The sequence below is a fragment of the Rhineura floridana genome, chromosome 4 (assembly GCF_030035675.1).
Source record: "Rhineura floridana isolate rRhiFlo1 chromosome 4, rRhiFlo1.hap2, whole genome shotgun sequence".
Taxonomy (NCBI): Eukaryota; Metazoa; Chordata; class Lepidosauria; order Squamata; family Rhineuridae; genus Rhineura; species Rhineura floridana.
The window spans coordinates 154,065,706-154,084,885 of record NC_084483.1 but is presented as its reverse complement, the minus strand read 5'-3'; the positions used below and the strand labels follow the sequence as shown (position 1 = coordinate 154,084,885).

The 19,180-nt window shown below is 39.5% G+C and overlaps 1 protein-coding gene across 3 annotated transcripts in view; it reads left to right on the top strand.

Annotated features, from left to right (window-relative positions):
* BTBD9 (BTB domain containing 9) overlaps nt 1-19,180 on the top strand; it is a 299,604-nt gene that overhangs the window by 278,070 nt on the left and 2,354 nt on the right. For all 3 annotated transcript variants that reach the window (XM_061624891.1, XM_061624893.1, XM_061624892.1), the window contains exon 10: nt 1,645-1,723. In XM_061624891.1, the coding sequence (XP_061480875.1) occupies nt 1,645-1,723 (79 nt within the window). The remainder of the gene's footprint in view (nt 1-1,644; nt 1,724-19,180) is intronic.

The window sequence follows — 19,180 nt, the reverse complement described above, 5'->3', positions numbered from 1 at the left end:
AAGGGATATTCAGTAAAAATACTCCACATGATCAATATGGTTATGTCCTTCTGCTGATACATCTACCCATTCAAGTCTTCACTGAATCTGACAGATAACAGCCTTTATTCCTTTCGGGGGGGATCTGCAATGAAAGCTGAGCTATTTCTTATTCAGTGTTCATATCCACTGGCAATGAGAAGACTGTCTTGGGGACACCTGAATTACCTTCTTTTTTCTTGTGCAAATAATGGAAACTATCTGAAACAGAATGCCAGAAAGGTAGTAATCTCTCAAATTATTTTTTTGTTAGCAGTTTAGGTTCTTCCCTATTTTTACAGGTCACTTTTGAAAGAGTAAATTGTATCCTTTAATCTCATTTTAAATAATTCCCTACATGATCTATTCTAGGCCCCTTCAAGTACACAGACCTGCAAAGGGGCCTGGATACCTCCTTCTTACAGAAGACCAATGCACTTGAGCTTTTTACATGTTACTCACTGGCACAGGAGTTAACTGCAAGGAAACAGAATTGTGGCAGCAACTGTATAGCAAAGATTATGTGTAAATTGGGCTACTTAAATTAGCAGCTGTTTCTATATTCTTCCACCCCAGGAGGGGAAAATAGAGGTGATATAGACAAACCATATCCCCCCACATAGACGCTTCTTTAGCAAGCGTGCTCACATCTTACCTAAATAAAGCAATACGACTACCAAAGTTATTAAAGGACTGTGATATTCCTGACAGTACTAATTAAGTGGTGTTTGGCTAAGCGAGGAAGTATTTGCATATGAATTGTATTTGGTTGAGAGAGTGGAGAGGAGGAGGAGTGTGATATATAGAGTGTGTGTGTGCTTGAGGATTCAAATAGGGCTTGGAGAGAGAGAGGATTTGACGGGATAGGGAGGATAGGGATAGAGAGGATAGGGCTTAGTGACAGTTAGAGACTGGATGTGATTTGCAGGCAGGCACTAACTAACTCTTATCTCCTGTTGTACTAAAGGCCTTTAAGGACAGGTATTGCCTTTTAAAGGAACACCACAACTTCTGTTAAAGCTGGTGTAAATAACTTTAGTAAAGCTTTGGTGACAGTAGGCAGGTTTGGCGAGCGAAGCAGCAGCCCCTAATGTAAAAATTTACTTAAATTACTATTGTTTAAAAAAGTCTCAACTATTTTGTTTTTTTCTCTTTGAATTAAAACAACAACAACCAATGTCCTCTGTCCTGATAATAACATAGGGAAACCCCTGTTGGATCAGACCAAAGGCCCATCTAGTCCAGCATCCTGTTCTAACAATGGCCAAACTATGAGAAAACCACAGGCAGGACCTGAGTGCAACAACACTGTCCCCACTTGTGATTCTCAGCAACTGGTATTCAGAAGTATACTGCCTCTGACAGTGGAAGGAGTACATAGCCACCGTGGCCTTATCCTCCATGATTTTGTCTAATCATCTTTTAAAACCGTTCAAGTTGGTGGGCTTCATTGCTTCTTACAAGAGTGAATTCCATAGTTTAACTATGCACTGCAGTCCTAACCCCACTTATGAGGAGTAAGCCCCACTGAATTCAGTAGGACTTACTTCTGAGTAGGCACAGTTAGGATAGCCCTGTTAGTGTGACTGTGGGTAATTTTCTTTGTCCCTCTTATTTCTTTTGCAGATCTTGGCAAGTAATAACTTTTGACAGACAAGCAGCATCTTTTATCAGAATTGTTGGAACTCACAACACAGCTAATGAGGTAAGTTAACAGCTGAAAGTCTGCTCTGTGATTGATGCTGAGATATACATAACATGTCACCCAGTTTTCCTAATTCAAGGCTGCCAAAGCTTAACTTCCTTCTTTTGTTGGAATAACTTAGTAAAGAAGAAAGGATACATTCTTTAACTCAATATATAGGGAATGTATTGGTACCTGTAAATGTTTATTTGCAGTCATGTGTACAAATTTATCATTACACTGTTAACATGGCCTTCATTAGAGCGTTGCTGAATGTTGCTCAAGGAAGATACAGTTAGAATTTCACACACATTTATAAAAATGATCACATGATGCTAATGCATTGCAGTTTCAACATTGATCCATAAATGAGGAAAACACAAATCAGTCATCGGTTTCTAAAAAAGAAAGTAAATAAATATAAATACCTCTAATGCTACCTACAATGTTAAAAAAAACAAGAAGCTAGCAAGCTAGTGATTGTGTTACAGTATGGCCAGCAAGGGTGGCTTATTTGTTAACTTAGAGTGCAATCCAAATCCTAGCTGCTGACCAGTGGGGCTGTACGCAGTGGTGGGGCCACCAGTGCAACTACAACCCTGCTATGCATGGCAGCCAAAGCGAATGGGGGGAGGCAAGAAGATTGGGCCCAATGCTGTCACACAATGGCAACGAAACCAGCGTGATATCCAATAGATCCTGGGCTGGTTTAGCCACTCATGCTCCCAGAACAGCCTGTTCTAGGGCCTTCTGCTGTCGTGTTCAGCAGGCAGAATGGGAATACTGCCCTGACAGAGTGATGCTTGTACTAAAACTCAGCAGAGGTATTTCAGCGCAAAGAGAGCATGGTGGATTCCTCTGTTATTTAAAGATTCATATTACTCAGAAATATGGGAATAATATTAGCCACAACATCCTCTTTTGACTTGTAACTTGTAACTTTTCAAATTACACATTCATCGTCAGAAGACAACTTTGATTGATTGATATTCTTTTCTTCCAGGCAGCATGCATGGAGTTATAACATTTTGTCTTCACAACAACACTGTGAAATAGAATATTTATTTATTTATGATATTTTTCTGTTGTCATATAATGTAAAGGTCTCTGGGCAGCTTATAATAAGATTGTATAAAAGCAGTTTAAATACAAAATAAAACATAGAGCTATGAAATCAAAAGCAACATAAATGCAATGAAACAAAACTCATTGTAACCCCAAAATTAAAACCCCAATTTAAAAACTAAGAGAACCAAATTATGTTTGATATTTAAAAGGCCTGGGAGAACAGAAAGGTCTTCATCTAGCACTGAAAAGATGACAGGCAAATCTGTCTGGAACCACTGTTCCATAAAAGGGGTGCCACTATTGAAAAAGCCCTCTCCCTGGTAGTTACCCACCTCACTTTATTTGTTGGGAGCCCTTGGAGCAGGGCTTCTGAAGAAGATCTTAAGGTTCAGGTAGGTACACAGAATAAACTGAGAGACAGTTACTCAAAGCCGTCCACTTGGTCAAGTTTTTGGCAGCTGGACAGCCACCTGGCGGGTATGCGTTGTTGGATTCCTGCACTGAGCAGGGGGTTGGACTCAGTGACCTTATAAGCCCCTTCCAACTCTGCTATTCTGTGATTCTATGAAATGGGGATTTGTGTCTTGGTCTACCTGGTCAAAGTCCAATAGTGTAGCCATCACACTGTGCTGGCTGTACTAATGTGTTAGTACTGTAGAGCTACAGTGAATGCAAAAGTTACACAAGTGAATATATCTTTCCCGATATACTCTTGGGACACCTCCTATTTTCTAACTTTTTTAGATCTATTTTTTACAGCTTTTTATTATTCTTTAATTTTTCTTCTGTTTTGTAGGCACTGCTAAAGTACAAATTCTATTTATCATGAATCTTGCATTTTGTTGCTAATATTCATTCCATCTAAGCAAATTGGGCATGTATATATCTTTGTATGATTGCATCCATTTGCTTGAGTTAATAATAGGTGGGTTTTTCTGCTGCATCAGTTGTTACTAGTAGCCAAGGTTTGACTTAACGTAATGAAAGGCACTTTGGGAACTCAAGGCATAATGCTTGCTATCCTATTTTCATTTCTAAGCCTTCAGTATCAGCATATACCCTTGGCTGGGAGAGGGAGAGCACCAAAAAAAGGATAAAAAGGAAGCTGTAGGCTCAAGAGTCTAAAGAAGAATTTTATAAAACTATTTTTTTAAAAAAAATCTGTTCATGTTGCTGAGTTTTTACTAGCTAAGTCTTGGAAATTAGAGCCAAGATCTTGATGTAGGTTAGCATATTTATATCCCTGTCAGTCAGAGTAGAAAATCTTTTTACTGAAAGAGAACGGATATATTTTAATACTGTAAAAAGTGAATCATGTCATTTCACAGAATAAATAATAGCACCATTAAAGTAGAAGCCACAAATGCAGGTCAGTAAATTTTTCATCCCTTTAAACTGTATGTATGTGTTAAATCCCCACCTCATATAGAACCAAGGTAGCACTTTAAATTGTTAGAATCTTAAACATGGTCAGATTAATGTCTCTAAAGCCACTAATATTACATGCTCCTGCTTACATATTTCATACAATGGGAAATTATAAATAAGACCATAAATTGAACTTGGTGATGGCCTTAGATTATATTAACCATTCATTGTCCGATTCACAACCAGTATCTATGCTATTTCCAGGGCTAAAGGATAAACTAATCACAGATTTGAAGGCATAAACTTATGAACCTAATTAGTGGTTACTGCTGCTGAGAGTTTAGTCAGTACCAAACATGTTTCACAAAATGCTTATTCTGGGATGTTTTCTCTTTGTTTCCTTCCCACTAAATACTTATTTGGTTAGATACAATGTATCTCTGTATTTACAGTTTTCAGTAATTAGGATTCTGGTAATCATCACAGTAAACTACAATAGTGTTCCATTTCGAGTTCAACAGCCTGTTGCCAACAGTGATCATTATCAAATGCTTCAATGAATATGCAACTAAATGCACAGTAGACAATTATAAGATAGCCTGCTGCTAGGAAAAGTGTTCTCATAATCCCCATAGTGGTGAAATTAAGCCCTAATGGCCTTTTGAGTGATTTGATGAGATTGTCAGTGTTTCAAAAGTGTAATGATATCCATGGAATACTTTGTAACATTTTTCATGTAGTTCCTTAATATATATAAATGTATCACAAATAAACATGGTTCTCAAGACACGGCTGCATGACATGGTGCCATTGAACAAGTACCAGACCCATGAAATGAAAAGGTACTTTATGAACATAAGAGTTCTGCTGAGTCAGACCAAAGGCCTATCTAGTGCAGTAGTTTGCTCCAGCAGTGGCCAACCATCTGCCTATGGGCAGTCCACAGGTAGATGCTTTGACTTAACTTGTGCGGAACTTGTCTAGAGGCTACCTTGTATTCTTGCAATCAGAGGCTCTGATTTACTTTAGTTAAAGTACTCACTGTTTTTCATTAGAAGGCACTACTGCAGATTTAAATGCTAGATATTTTCCAGATTGCAACTATGCTTGGTACTGGATCCTCAGTCATCCTAAATCCTGAAGTGAGAAGAAGCATGGCAGTTATACAGCTACGAACAGAAACAGGCATAGTGTGGTTGCTACTCAAAAGCACACTATATGTGACCTCCTATGTATCCACAGCATGCTATCTGTAAGCTCTGCCTATGCAGCCATTCTGGTGTTAATACATTCCCCTTCTTCCCCAATGTTGTGGGGCATCTGCACATCTCACCTATGTCCAGAGCCTTCGGACAACACATTCTTCACACTGTGAGAGCTGCTAGAGTTAAAGTATTGGCTGCACAGCAAGGAGTCACCTGTTGCCCACCTCTCAGAAATCAACTCCGTCTTTATTTAATATGGAAGAAACTAGAGGCTATTAAAATAAAGATGTTAAAAGATTTAAATTTAAAGATTAACATAAAGATACATTTGTCACACTTAATTCAAGCAACCAGATTCATTCCCAGCTGTCCTGGAAGTCTGTGGTTTTTGACACCATCTCTGGTATCTCAGAAAGTTCTAGGGGTGCATGTGGAAACATCTTCCATCCTGCTATTTCCTTGTTTGCTTCTGGTAAGTTCTCTGAGCCTGCCATGCTTCATCATCCTGAAAGCCCAGTTTAAAAAAAAATCCCTGACATGCTCGCTTTCTGTGTACAGAACTTTTTTACAAAGAGGGAGTATCCAAATATGTGGTCTACTTCCTGTAATCTGAAGTAAAACTGCCCAGGAGGTGCCATTCTATCTGCTTTTGTTTGGCACATTTTACTTTGCCCATTTCTGTTTATTTTATATGTTACTCTGAATTTTTGCCAACTTGTGAGCCAATGGCCTTGAAGCATTTGCTTGATCTTTCATCTATGTTTCCTTTTTCACTTATCTATTAGACTCCTTTTCACAATGCTAGGATTTTCTAAGGTAGACCTGGTGAATCATGGCAAAGTGGGCAGAATTAAGGTAGTTAGCTGCAATGTATCTTGATCAGCAGCTCAACCAAAGAAGTAATTAAGAAGTAGTACATAGAGATGAGCCGTAGATTCATCAACTAAAGTTTTAATTGACTAATTGGTAATGGTAAATTGGTGAGGACTGTGAAACCAGAGCACACTTTTTGTTTCTCAAACTAGTTTAGTTTTGTTGTGTTATAGCAAAAGGGAATAAAACTATAAATGTTTGGTTTTGTTTTTAACAAAAAATATCTCAAGAAGGCACCCAAACTGACATTTTGGTTATATGCATTTACAGTTCATCTGTTAACTAACTGGTTAAAAGGTGAATGATTTACCTGCATGAACTGCTGCCTGTTCTCACCAGGACTCAATTGCCAAACCCAGGGCAATTGATCCTGGCCAGGCACAACCTGTGTCTCCCTTACCAGGGTTGAGTAAACCAATAACAACCCTGCAAGGTAGGTAGACTGCCACCACCCCTTTAAACCTGGTCACCTACTCTGGGCCAAGGGGAAACCCAAAGTGCCAGAAATAGTCCTGCCAAGGATTCCAGAAGATGAGAGCCAAGGGTACACTCCTTGTCTTGGAGGCTTTAGGCAAAATTGCTAAATATCCGGTAGTCTGTGGCTAATTGACCAAGGTGCTAGACTCAGAACCAAATCTCCCCTGCAATGAACACACACTTGTAAATAAGACATAGCTTTATTGGAATAAAAATATAAGTGCACAAATATATAGCAGTAAAATGATTCCTTAAAATGCACACCCCTGAGGGCCAGGTATAATACAGAGAGTTAAGTCACAAATAACAAAACTCTCTAGCCTAATCTATACTTACAATAGAGGTAAACAGCAAACCACCTCATGGTGCCACATCTCCCCAGAGATGTATAGCCTGGCTAGCAGTTAGAATATGGAACCCCAACACAGGTAGCACCAGCAAACATTGAGGACAAAGGCTAAGGTCTAGATCCTATTCTTATGGGGGCAACAGCCAGGAATTAATTAACCTATCAGGGGGCTTTCTGATGATGAAACATTCTGGAGCTTTCGTGCCTAATGGTTACGCACTCACCAACCTTCCCAGGGCAACTGGCCTTGACGTACCAGTCTCAACTGATAAGCAAGTGTAATTGCTTGTAGCTTAATTAACTAGCTTCAGCCATGAGAACTGCAATCTCATGGCCTCTCAGAGGCCCAATTTCAGGCAGGATGTTTCTCTCCACAATTCCTTGCCTCAGAACCATTTGAGTTTTTAATCTTTCAAACCAGGAATTCTTGACACGTTCACCCTTCAAGAAGATGAAATCAGAAGTTCAAACACCTCTGTTTCATCGTTCGCCAAAACAGGTGGAAATATAAACCAACAATAAAACAAAACAAAGAGAAAAACCTTACAACACTTTGCTACTAAAAGGAAATATTAGTATGCATCTCCTAAGCATGTCAGGCTACTTCTTTAGCTTAAAGCCTTAAAAAAGCATTGTTTCAAAAGAGAAAGTCTTAAAAGCAAAAAAAGGACCCATAAAATACCCATAGAAAAGTTTTTAAAAGGCTTAGTAGAAAGGAATCAAAAGTAAAAAAATAAAATTGGGTCAATCAAACAATCAGGTCCAAAAATCCACAGCGCAGGTCAACAGAGCCGTAAAATCAGTCATCTGGAGAGCTATCAGCAACAACAACATTGTCTTGTCCTCTGATGTGCGTGACAGTAAAATCAAAATCCTGCAAAGCCAAACTCCACCTTAACAACTTCTGGTTGGAGTTTTTCATCTTAGAGAGACAGCACAATGGTGAATGGTCAGTCTGCAACTGAAAATGTCGCCCCCAAAGATAGGGATGTAATCGATTTAAGGCCCACCAAATTGCAAGGCACTCTTTCTCAATAGTAGCCAAATTTCGCTCTCAGGGCAAAAGTTTCTTACTGAGATAAGCAACAGGGTGCAAATCTCCATCTGAGTCAGCTTGCACTAAGGCAGCTCCAATTCCAAAATCTGAAGAATCAATTTGGACAACAAAGGGTGCAGAAAAATCAGGAGCTTTCAGAACAAGGTAGTTAATTAACAAGGCTTTCAAAGCATCAAAAGCCTGTTGGCACCTTTCAGACCACTGAACTTGATTAGGTTGGCGTTTCCTGCAAAGTTCAGTTAGGAGACATATCCAGAGCAAACAATTCTCACAAACTAATGGCAAAAATGTTTGTCTGGCTTTTGCTGTAAACAGAAACAGAAACAAAGTCAAGTAAAATAAGATTCCAGACAAGTTACAATTGGAATCATTTCTCCTGAACAGCCAACTTAAAAAAGAATGTTTTGTGCACCTTCTGATCACTAAAAGAGGTCTCATTCCCTTAACAAGAGCCAGGTTCTCTTAAACACTATCTTTTCCTTTAGATGAACAACAAAATGCACTTTGCTCAGGTTCCTTGATGGAAAAACAACTTTCAACCCTGCTTCTAAAGCACTGGCTTACAAAATATCAGGAACAGCAACATTCAAAATTTGTACAGAAACCTTTTTGTCTGGAGGTTTAATGTTCCCACCTCCTCCAATGAAATTAACCTTAGGAATGACAAGTTTACAATCAGACTTACAGGTGACATCAGCATTGGATAACACATTCACAATTGCATTACAGTCATGGTTCAATTTCTGAGGAACACAAGGTCTGTTACATACATTAGATTGAAAGAAATACAGTCCTGAATTCACATCAGGAACAGACTTCAATGAATTCTGCCAAAATCTCTCAGTAGAAGCCTATCTTGATAAAGCAGTGACACGTTCAGTTGACACAAGGGCCAAATTCTAACTCCTAATGCAGTCAAGGAGTTGAACCACAGGTAACCGTTGCCTTGGGCTAGAAAAAACAGTCTTGCCCATAGTCTGTACAACAGAACACTTGGCCACACTGCCACTCAGGTCTTGAACAGGTAGGCACTAGGCACAAGCCTTTCTCGTTGTGGCATAAGATCAGAGCAATCCACTTCTTCTAAGCTCTGACTCTGGGTGTCACAGTCCAATACAGTCTTTCCCAGGGTATTCAGACTTCCTTCCCCTCCCTTGTCTGGAACCAAAAACTTTTAAGACCTTGGCCCACTAAGTCACCAATGGTACACTCTCACAAGACCCCAGTCTGTGTCTGTGTTGGAATTGCTTTTATTATTTTAAACAATATGTTTTTTAACCCTTTTTAAACTATTTTTAAAGCTTTTTTTTAAAAAAATGTTTTTAAAGTTGTTTTGTCTTAATGTATTTTAAAGTCTGTTTTTATGATGTTTTGATGTGGTTTTAGCGCTTTTGTTTGCCACCCTGGGCTCCTGCTGGGAGGAAGGGCAGGATATAAATCAAATAATAAATAAAAATAAATAAATAAGACAAACTCTGTTCAAATGCTGACTTTTCAAACAAAGCAGAGTCTGGCTGAGCTGCAGTCTCTGACACAGGCATATCACCAGCCCGTCCATTAAGGAGGGGCTGGGCTTCCCTCACTTCGCCTCGTGGCTGAAGCAGCTTTTCCACATAGACACCAGAAATACTTTGCTGAGTCTCAAACTTAACATTTGCAGCATCAAACTCACCCAACATTATAAACTTAGTTTTTCTTACCAGCTCTTGTATAGCCGGATCAAAACATTCTTGACTTGCCCCTGAGAAGCTGGTCTCAGAAACACATACTTCTGCCGCTTCATAGGGCAACACAGTCCCAAATTCACAGTTTGAAATCTTCTCACATACCCCCACAGGGATCTCGGTAACAGCAGGAAATCCAAACATCTCTTTTGGTTCTCCTCTTTCACACAGCCAAACTTCTTCCCCTCCCATACCAGTTTTGGTTGTTAAGGGGGATACCTTGTTGCTAAGAGTGTTATGTGGCTCATAAATCTTCAAAAACGACAAGCCTGTATTCAATTCTGCCATTAACTGTTTGCTCACCATTTTTTAGTTCTCTAGAAGCAGACTCAAACTGCATTGGGTCACCCACCCATCCTGTAACACATACAGAGTTCATAAATATTCTTCCACTGGGGTGAGCCTGAACCCCCCACCCCAAAGCCGGTCTCAGCTGAATTGCATTTATAGCAACACTTCTTTGGGACAGGGCTGCCTTCCCCCTCCCCCCCACTGTGCATGCATTGCTTGGCTGCCCTAATAAACTATAAACTTTCCTGAGCACAAACAATTCCACATTTATAATAATAAACCAATACTGAGGACTGCATCTGGAATAAATCCTGACCCAAATATCCACAGCAAATTTCATTGCTCTATATTAGCCTAATTTGCATATCATTTTAATGATTATGGCAAGTGCCAAAATAAGTTGATTGATAAAGTGCACTTACTCTACAACAATCTTAGAATTAGTCAGTTATTCTTAAGTATAAAGGAGTTGAGTGAGACCTTGAAAAATCTTGATAGGGGGATTTCAGAATTGCAAGAATACATATGGTAGACAGGGGACAAGGAATAGGGTTGGTCTGGTTCTTTCCTTTGTGCTTTGCGTCCTATGGATGTCATATAGTAGCCCTGCAGTTTGTGTGGATTTTCTTTGTAGTGTCAATCATAATTGAAGAAGTGCTAATTGCTAGCCATTAACAAGGTTCTGTTTCTTCATATTTTCCTTTCTGTCTAATAGTAGCCTAGGCCACCTGTCATTTTGAATAAGGTGTCTCAAAGTTTTTTTTTTAAAAAAAGCAAATCCTGGATCCTTTTTAATTATAGGTCTTAACTGTGCTTCTCTGTGTTGCCTTCCTGCTTTTCAAAAGGTTTGACAATATTTGTGGAATATTAATTATTTCCCATTCCTCTGGCATTTTCAGCTCTTTATCCATTGTGACTGTGAAGTTTTGTTGGTCTTTGGATGTTTTGATTTCTTGATCACCTGCTCAGCATGGTTTTTATTTCCTTCAGCATTTTATCAGCCTCCTTTGGGGAAAGAATGCATACTTCTACCATCTGTCTCTCATCTTTCTTTGTGAATGGTGAAATAAAGAATGCATTGTTTTTAGCCATATTTCATGGTGCTCCTGAAAATCCCCTCATGCTACCTCTTCAAGCTAATTCTACCTTCTGTGGTAGCCTTAAATGTTTTTAGAACCATTTTCACCATTTTAAGCTACTTATGAAATGTTCCTTTTCTTCACCAGCTGTGCTTTATCCCTCTCTAACCTATGCCACACTTGGCGATGGCATCTCACCTGTACATTTCCTCTTGGGTTCTGTTTAGCACAGAGTTGAGATTGGTGTTGTTCCATTCTTGTTTTGCTTGTTGCTGGAGGCTACATTTACTTGCATCCTCTAATTAAGCTAAAAGCCATCTTGTTCTGCTCTGCTTCAACCAAAATATATGTTAATCACCCACAAAAAGCAATACATCCTGTTTTCTTCAGTAGCTGCAGGCTTCGTCCAGTAATACCATAACATTCAATATGCTTTTTTGCCATCGGTCCCCAGATCCAGACATAAGGTTACGCAGACATAGTTCCTTCGGTGGAGATTCTTGGACTGCTCAAGCAAAAGAATACAAGCATGAAATGTTTCTTTCCATGGAAATAGATAGGGAAGAGATTCTCTTTGGAGAAGGTCTGTACAGCCATCTCCATCCTGCACCCAAAATAAATCCCTGTATCATTATGCATATTTGAAAATGTTTACTTGGTCTTGTTCTTTTTGTAGTTCCACCTGGTGTCCTCAGTCAGGCTGTATAGCATGTTCTCTTACTACCCTGATCTTGCAACAAATGTGTTCTGATTTTCTTATTCAGATACTCTGTTCTTGGAAAATTATTAACTCTTGTATATTCTTGTGTATTCCCTCAATTAATTTTGTGCTGTTATTCTTATTTTCAACCTGTACTTATTCCATCTTTTTCCCCATTCATTCCTACAGGGTTTCTTCTCAAGTTACATACAGCAGAGTTTTTCAAACAGTGGGCCTCTCAGTACCACAGCCTGTCCAGTGCCTCTCCACTTGCCTCCTCCACCCCCTAGCTGTATAAGCCTTTGAGCTGGACTGATACCATACATACACATACAAACTTGGAGTTAAAAAGGAAGGGGACAAGAGAGGAAAACTGTTATAGTAGGAAGAAATTAATGTAAAAGGGACGGGAGCAGATACAGAAGAAACTTGCAAGTTTTTTGTTTTTTGAAAGGAGGATTAAGGTATGTGTTGAGTGTGACAGGAGAATGGGAGAAGAAATTACAGGAGATGGGTAAAAATACTTTGCAAGGATGTGGGAGTGGGAAGGGAAATATAAAAGAAAAAGCTTTCTCCACTTAGAGCCTCTGGATCAGCAAATTCTGCCTAAAACGGGGAGGGAGAGTCATAATACCTCCAGAGCAAACATCTGTATTTAGCTGAAAAAAGCTGAGCTATGGAACTCCTTGCCACAGGAAGCACTGTGGCAAAGAATTCAGCAGTTTCCAAACATGGATTAGATATCAGTAGAAAGTGATGCCATTAATTGTCAGTTGATTATGCCAAACTCTGCTTCTGTGTGCCACCATTTTGTGGCTGGCTACATCCCTGCTCCATCATTTTGTGACTTGTGGACCTCAGTAATTTTCAACCATCTCTAGTGGGGCGTTGAAAATTTGAGAACCCCTGACAGAGAGAAATGCTAGCTTAGAAATCAGTCAGCATATATGCTTTTTAGGTTTATTTCCCTAAAACATTTTCTCTAGACGTCTGTTGCAACTGAAATGTTCTGCCTATGTGTTCTACCAAATATTGTAACTCACTGGAGCAGGGGTTCCAAAACTGTGGTCTGTAGACCATGAGCTTCATTCAAGTGGACTGACTGTGTCTGTGAAGAACACTTACAATTTGAATTCTATTGAGTTCTATGGAATTCAGAATTGTAATACAATAAAATACAAAATAAGAAATAAAAGAAGCAATAAAAATACGATAAAAAATCATACAGCATCTTAATATATTGCGCTACCATTGCTACAACAAGTAGAAAAAAATCATTACGTGGTCCACCAGGACCCTCGGCAATTTTCAAGTGGTCTGTAGGGGGGAAAAGTTTGTGAACCACTGTTCTAGAACTTTTGTTTTAGGTTCAAGACTACATACTATGCAATGTGTGTTACGTGGTAAGAAAGTGAGAATGTTTATTGTTTTTAAAATAATATACAGCATTCATATTGCACTTTAGAGTGTTCAAGGCATTTCAAATGCATTACATAATCCTTAAAACAAGAGGGTAAGGCAATATTATTCCCATAAGCTGTGGTTGAAAGAGAAAGAGACTTCTTTCCCCCTCCCCCCCAAAAAAGCTGTCTAAGTCCAACCAACAGACAGACAAACATACAAACAGGGTAGTTATGTACACGGATGAGGACTTTTGGGCAATGACCCCACAGCTTTGGAATTTGATCCAAGTAAGATCAAACAAGCCTCATCCCTCAATATTTTTTTAAAGGGCGTATCATTTTACATTACCTTTAGTGGCCTGGGCTATAGAAGTAGCATTGTGGTCTAGTTCTGAAATAAATAGTGTTGTGATGGGATATTGTGTGGTTTAAGCTGGCTTTTTCTAGAGTTTTGAAAGAAATTTATGACTTAAATGTTTAACCTAGTTTTAATATTTTATTGCGCACATAATATATAGTTTAAGCACTTTGGAAGGCATTTTGTAAAAGATTCTGTTTGGGACAAATAATAATAGTGAGCGTAATGATGCTGTGACATCACATCGCCACTCAGATTTGACTCCTGATATTGGGGGTCTACTCATTAATCATACTGCCTTCCCATGAAAGTAATGCATTCTGGTTAATTGATCAAGTAACAAAATTCAAGATTTTGTTTTTCAAATTGTGTTGCTGGTCATGGCAGCTGAAAAAATGGCAACAGCTGTTGCTTTGAGGAAAAAATACAAATAATTGCAGTATTTTGAGAACTGTCTTTAATCAAAGCAGCACATGTGCAAATGTAGAAATCACCCTGGTAATTGAAAGAAAAGCTATCATATAAATATATATTTCTCCAAGAAAGTAGTGAAGGAGTAGTTGAGAATCATTCAAAAAGCAAACAAGAGAAGCTTCTCTGAGGATTTTGGCAGCAAGAGAGAGAGAAAATTATTCCCCCCCTTTTTCCCCTTGCTTTTCTCAGATTTTGCTTTGCCAGTTAGAAATACTGACCATTGCAATGGTAAATGAATTACAGTGTTTCACATTCATTCCTTCCCCACCCAATGTTAAGTTCCAGAGAGCAGCTTTTCATAGGGTCTTAGGGTCTTTCTCCTTGTGAGGAAAGGGCACTGGATACCTGCAATGTTTTTGTAATACTATTTGCAAACATTCAAGTTGAATGTGAAACACTGAAGCAGTACACAGGCCTGCTTCTTGACACCAAGCTATAGATATGATGTTTTTCACACAGTTTTGGTGCTCCATAGCCTTTCTGTTTTGTTTTTTAAACTTCAATAACTGGTATGATGGGAAGGGGATTTTAATCTTTTGTCCCTGCCACGATCCCATTTGAAATTGGACATCCTCCACACTTGCTCTCTGCAGTGGGGGGAAAGCCCCCTCCCCATGCAACACGGTACTGGTCAAGTGCCCTCCCATGCCAGCTATTTAATTTTTATTTTTAAAAACCTAGCAGCTACACAGTCCCAAACATTTGGCCCTCACCCTCTTTCTTCCTAAATTCAAACTACAAAACTGTTTCCTTCAGTCCCAAGTCAGATAGGTATTCACTAATAAGCAAAATCCTTGTGGTTTAAGAACATACCTAGAGCCAATAGATCTTTCTATCAAACTTTAAAAAGCAGGGAAACTGGGCAGCTATAGTGAATGCACCAGAAGAACAGAAGACCTGACCTCTTCTCTGAGATATTGTACTGCCCTACAAATTTGTCAAAATGCAAACCCAATTTGGGTTGGTCTTTCACAGTCCAATCCACTTCCTGTATAGCTTGGAAGAATTTGGTAACATGTGCCTCTGAGCATATGGTGAGATTGGGTGGGTGGGCACTGGGCAGAGGGAAAGCCCCTTTCCAAAAGGAAAACATTGTTAACGGTATCATTTTTTGTGGTTTCCCCACCTTTTTATTCTACAGCAGACACGTGTAGTGTCTCACCCAAATTTAAACCAAAGCAGTCCCTGGCCACATCCACACCAGATCTTTATTCCACTTTAAACAGTCATGGCTTCGCCCAAAGAATTCTGGGAAGTGTAGTTGGTGAAGGGTGCTGAGAGTTGTTAGGAGACTTCTATTCCCCTGACAGAGCTCCAGTGTGGTTTAACAGTCACTTCTGGTGACTGTAGCTCTGTGAGGGAAATAGGGTGTCTCCTAACAACTCTCAGCACCTTTCACAAACAACACTTCCCAGGATAGTTTTGGGGAAGCCATGACTGTTTAAAGTGGAATAAATGTCTGGTGTGGGTGTGGCCACCTGCTTAGCCAAACCAAACAGCTATTAGTCTGGCTTTTAGAACACTAACAGTTCTTCCTGGGCATGCCTGCACTATCATAGACTCCAATGTTAAATTTCTTAAATTAGTTAAAAATCAGCCATGCATTTTAACTTTTAAGCTGCAGAAGATGAATGGAGTAAGGTCAGTAATAGGATTGCAGGTATTCTGTTAACATGGCTGAATAATTTCAACAAATTATGGGACCACTGACAAAAAAAAGTCCAACAGGGGTCTGGATTTTTTCCCTCTTGTTTTACACTTTGTACTCTCAATTCTCTCTGAGTATTTTGTGTATCAGCATGAAAACGTAGAGGGGTGTTAAGCAAGCGTTTCTGAGTTTAGGACTATGAATTTTGTAAGATTTTGTTTTGAAGAGCTTATGGGAAGCAGCAGAATGGCATGGGGGTTGTTTTCAATTTAACATGTCAGAATGTGAAAAATCCATGCTGGATATAGTATACAGCCACTCTTGTGGCTGTATAATACCAGAACAAATATTTCTGGGTGGCCCCTAGCCATCAAGGGGCACTTGAATAAGCAACTTAGAAGCTTACCAATCACTTTGCATATCAAAAGAGCACGCTTGCCACAATATATATAAAAATGTGAAACGACATAGTGACCAAAGCTGTGTTGACTTCACATGTACTGTTGGGACTGAATTCATACCTCTCCAGGGGCTAGAGTAGACAGCTCAGTGAAGATGTCTGCTCAGTGTACTGTGACTCTTTAAAAGCCTAATAGGATTCTAGGCTGCAGTAAAGAAGGTAGAGGAGAGAATATTCTAATATTATTTTATAAATCAATGGTATGTCAGTAACTTGTTTTCAGCCTTCTCACTTCCAGAGAGACAATAGGAAAAAGCAAAGTGACGTTGTAAATGTTTCCAGTCAGTATGAAAGAAGGCTTAAGAAAACATTGAAAAAGATGTAAGGAAGCAGATACATATAAAGAAAAAATAGCGGTCAAGGCAAAAGGACTGTTTTAAAAAAAACCTGCTCAGATATTATTTATTCATTGCCAATGTCACTCAGTAAAGTTAATTGGCAGTAGCTATCAAATCAACACAGTCATTTTTATATTATTATTTTTACAGAAGAATGTTGTAAAGCAGGATAATCTGAATTATTCATATTAGTATTTTACATTTGCTTCAGTTTTACATATTATAAAATTAAAATTGTTTGAAGAATAAGCAAAAACAGCATCCTTTTTTTAAAAACCAAGCTACAATCTTTGGGGCCATGTTGGACAGTACATCTGCCTCCTCAACTGTATGTGATCTATGATCAGGAGTATGTGCTTCCTCCTAGCCCCCACTCATCACATTTTAGAAAGGAGCACTTCCTTTAAATTGTGTGGGAATCTTTTTGGGATGGCAAGCCAGATCTTTATTTTCCACACCCCCACAGGCCAACTCTGAAACCTGGTTCAGTCATCTGACATCATAAAGATGTCAGGTGATTAACAGGTGGGTTGTCTCACCCACCTGTCAAAGTTGGTGGGGGGGAGATAATGCCCAAGCAGGATTGAATTTCTTACACATCAGCTGATGTATGGTAGTTCAGTCCTGCTCTCTGCAGTCTTGTCTTTATCTGCCCCACACCTTACATCACATGTCAGGTGTGGGTCAGGTGGGTGTGGCTTGGGGAAAATGGCCTTGTGGGCCAAATGGGGCTGAGCTACATTTGACCCATGAGCCGGAGGTTCCCCACTCTTGCTTTAAATGCAGGATCTCCCCGATCATGAAACAACATGCAGAGGTGAGGTTGAGAGTCATTATGAACCCACACTTTTGATTCTTCAGGGATGGGCTCTCTATGAAGCTATGTGAAGCAATTTCTTCAGCAGCTTATTCCACATGAGGCACCTTCTTCCTGCCTTCTATCTCTGTGTTATTTATTTTTAAAAAGCGCTCTTATCCAGAGCAGGTGAGGGGATGGTAGTGGTGTTTGGACATAAGTGCAGAAATCTAAGGCTGGGACTTAATTATTTTTGCCCAAAGTGGTTTTATTTCAGGACAGTCCCAAGATGCTCTCTTGTCTATACATTCTCCAGCAGTCTTTGTTGTAATTTTATTGACTAATTAAAGCTGGACTGGTCTGTAATTGGTTTTGTAAAGAATATTAAATCACACCATAATTATGTCATAGGCCATTGCAAAACTGTTGTATAGGTGCACATAGCTATTTTCTTTCATTATGGATTAACATGAAAGGTGTGTTCTCACTAGGGCTGTGCAACGTATCTGGCCAAAGCCTGGATTACAAACCGGATCAACCCAATTCAGGCCAATCCAGACTTCAGCCAGAGTGGGTTGAGATTGCTCTGGATTTCCCCAGATTGGACCCATCCACAGCAATCGGGGGCTTTCAGTGCGGAGGGAGTCATGCAGCAGGGTGAAGGAGACACTGTGTCGTGACTCGGCTACCTCCTGGTCCTCTGGGGAAGGACCATAGCTCAGTGGTAGAGCATCTGCTTTGCATGCAGAAAGTCTTAAGTTCATTCCCCAGCATCTCCAGGTAGGACTGGGAGAGCCTGAAACCTTGGAGAACTGCTGCCAATCAGTGTAGACAATGCTGTGCTAGATGGACCAATGGTCAGAGTCAGTATAAGGCAACTTCCCATGTTCCTCTGCAGCAGTTGGATTGGGGTGATCCAAGGCTCCAGATCAGGCCCCAGAATGGATTGGGGGGGTATACAACCCTAGTTGTTCTCTTCTAGTTATATTTCAGCCTACTCTTCTTAATACTTTGTGAAGTCTAATAGATCTTTCTATTGATATACTTCACTTATATACCAAGTCGATCACTGCGCTCTGCAGGTGAGGGCCTCCTGCAGATACCATCCTATCAAGACATCCATTCCACACAATATAGGCAGCAGACCTTTAGTGTTGTGGTAGCAATACTTTGGAATTCCCTACCCTTAAATATTAGATAGGCACCATCTCTGTTATCAATTACCATCTCTGTTTTGATGCCTGTTGAAGACCTTCCTCTTTCAACAAGGCTTTTAAGTAGAGACTTTATCCCAGTCTGTGTCTGTGCTGCAATTGCCTTTTAAGTTGTTTTGAAATATGTTTTTTAAAGATGCTTTTAAGATGTTTTGTTTTCATGTTTTTAAATATGTTTTGTTTTAATATTTTTTAAAATCTTTTGTTTTTAAGATGTTTTAAAGTGCTTTTAGTGTTTTTGCTTACAACCCTGGGCTCCTTCTGGGAGGAAGGGTAGGATACAAAATAAATAAATAAATAAATCCTCTTGGAATTACTTTGCTTCTTGTTAATATAAAGCTAATTGCAGTCCAGTTTTCTTTCATGAAAATCCTGAATTGAAGGCTTGGATAGAATGGAAACTACCTGTTCTGTATACTTTCTCATTTCCCCTAGATCAGGCTTGCATATCCTATGGTCCACCATGCTGAATGCAGCCCACCAGCCATATATTGTGGCCTGCTAGGCATATGGCAGCTCTCCTGTTTTTGCGCTCCCAGACAGGCGTGTCACAAATTGTGCATGCCAAGCAGCTTTGCATAGTGTACCAATGGGAA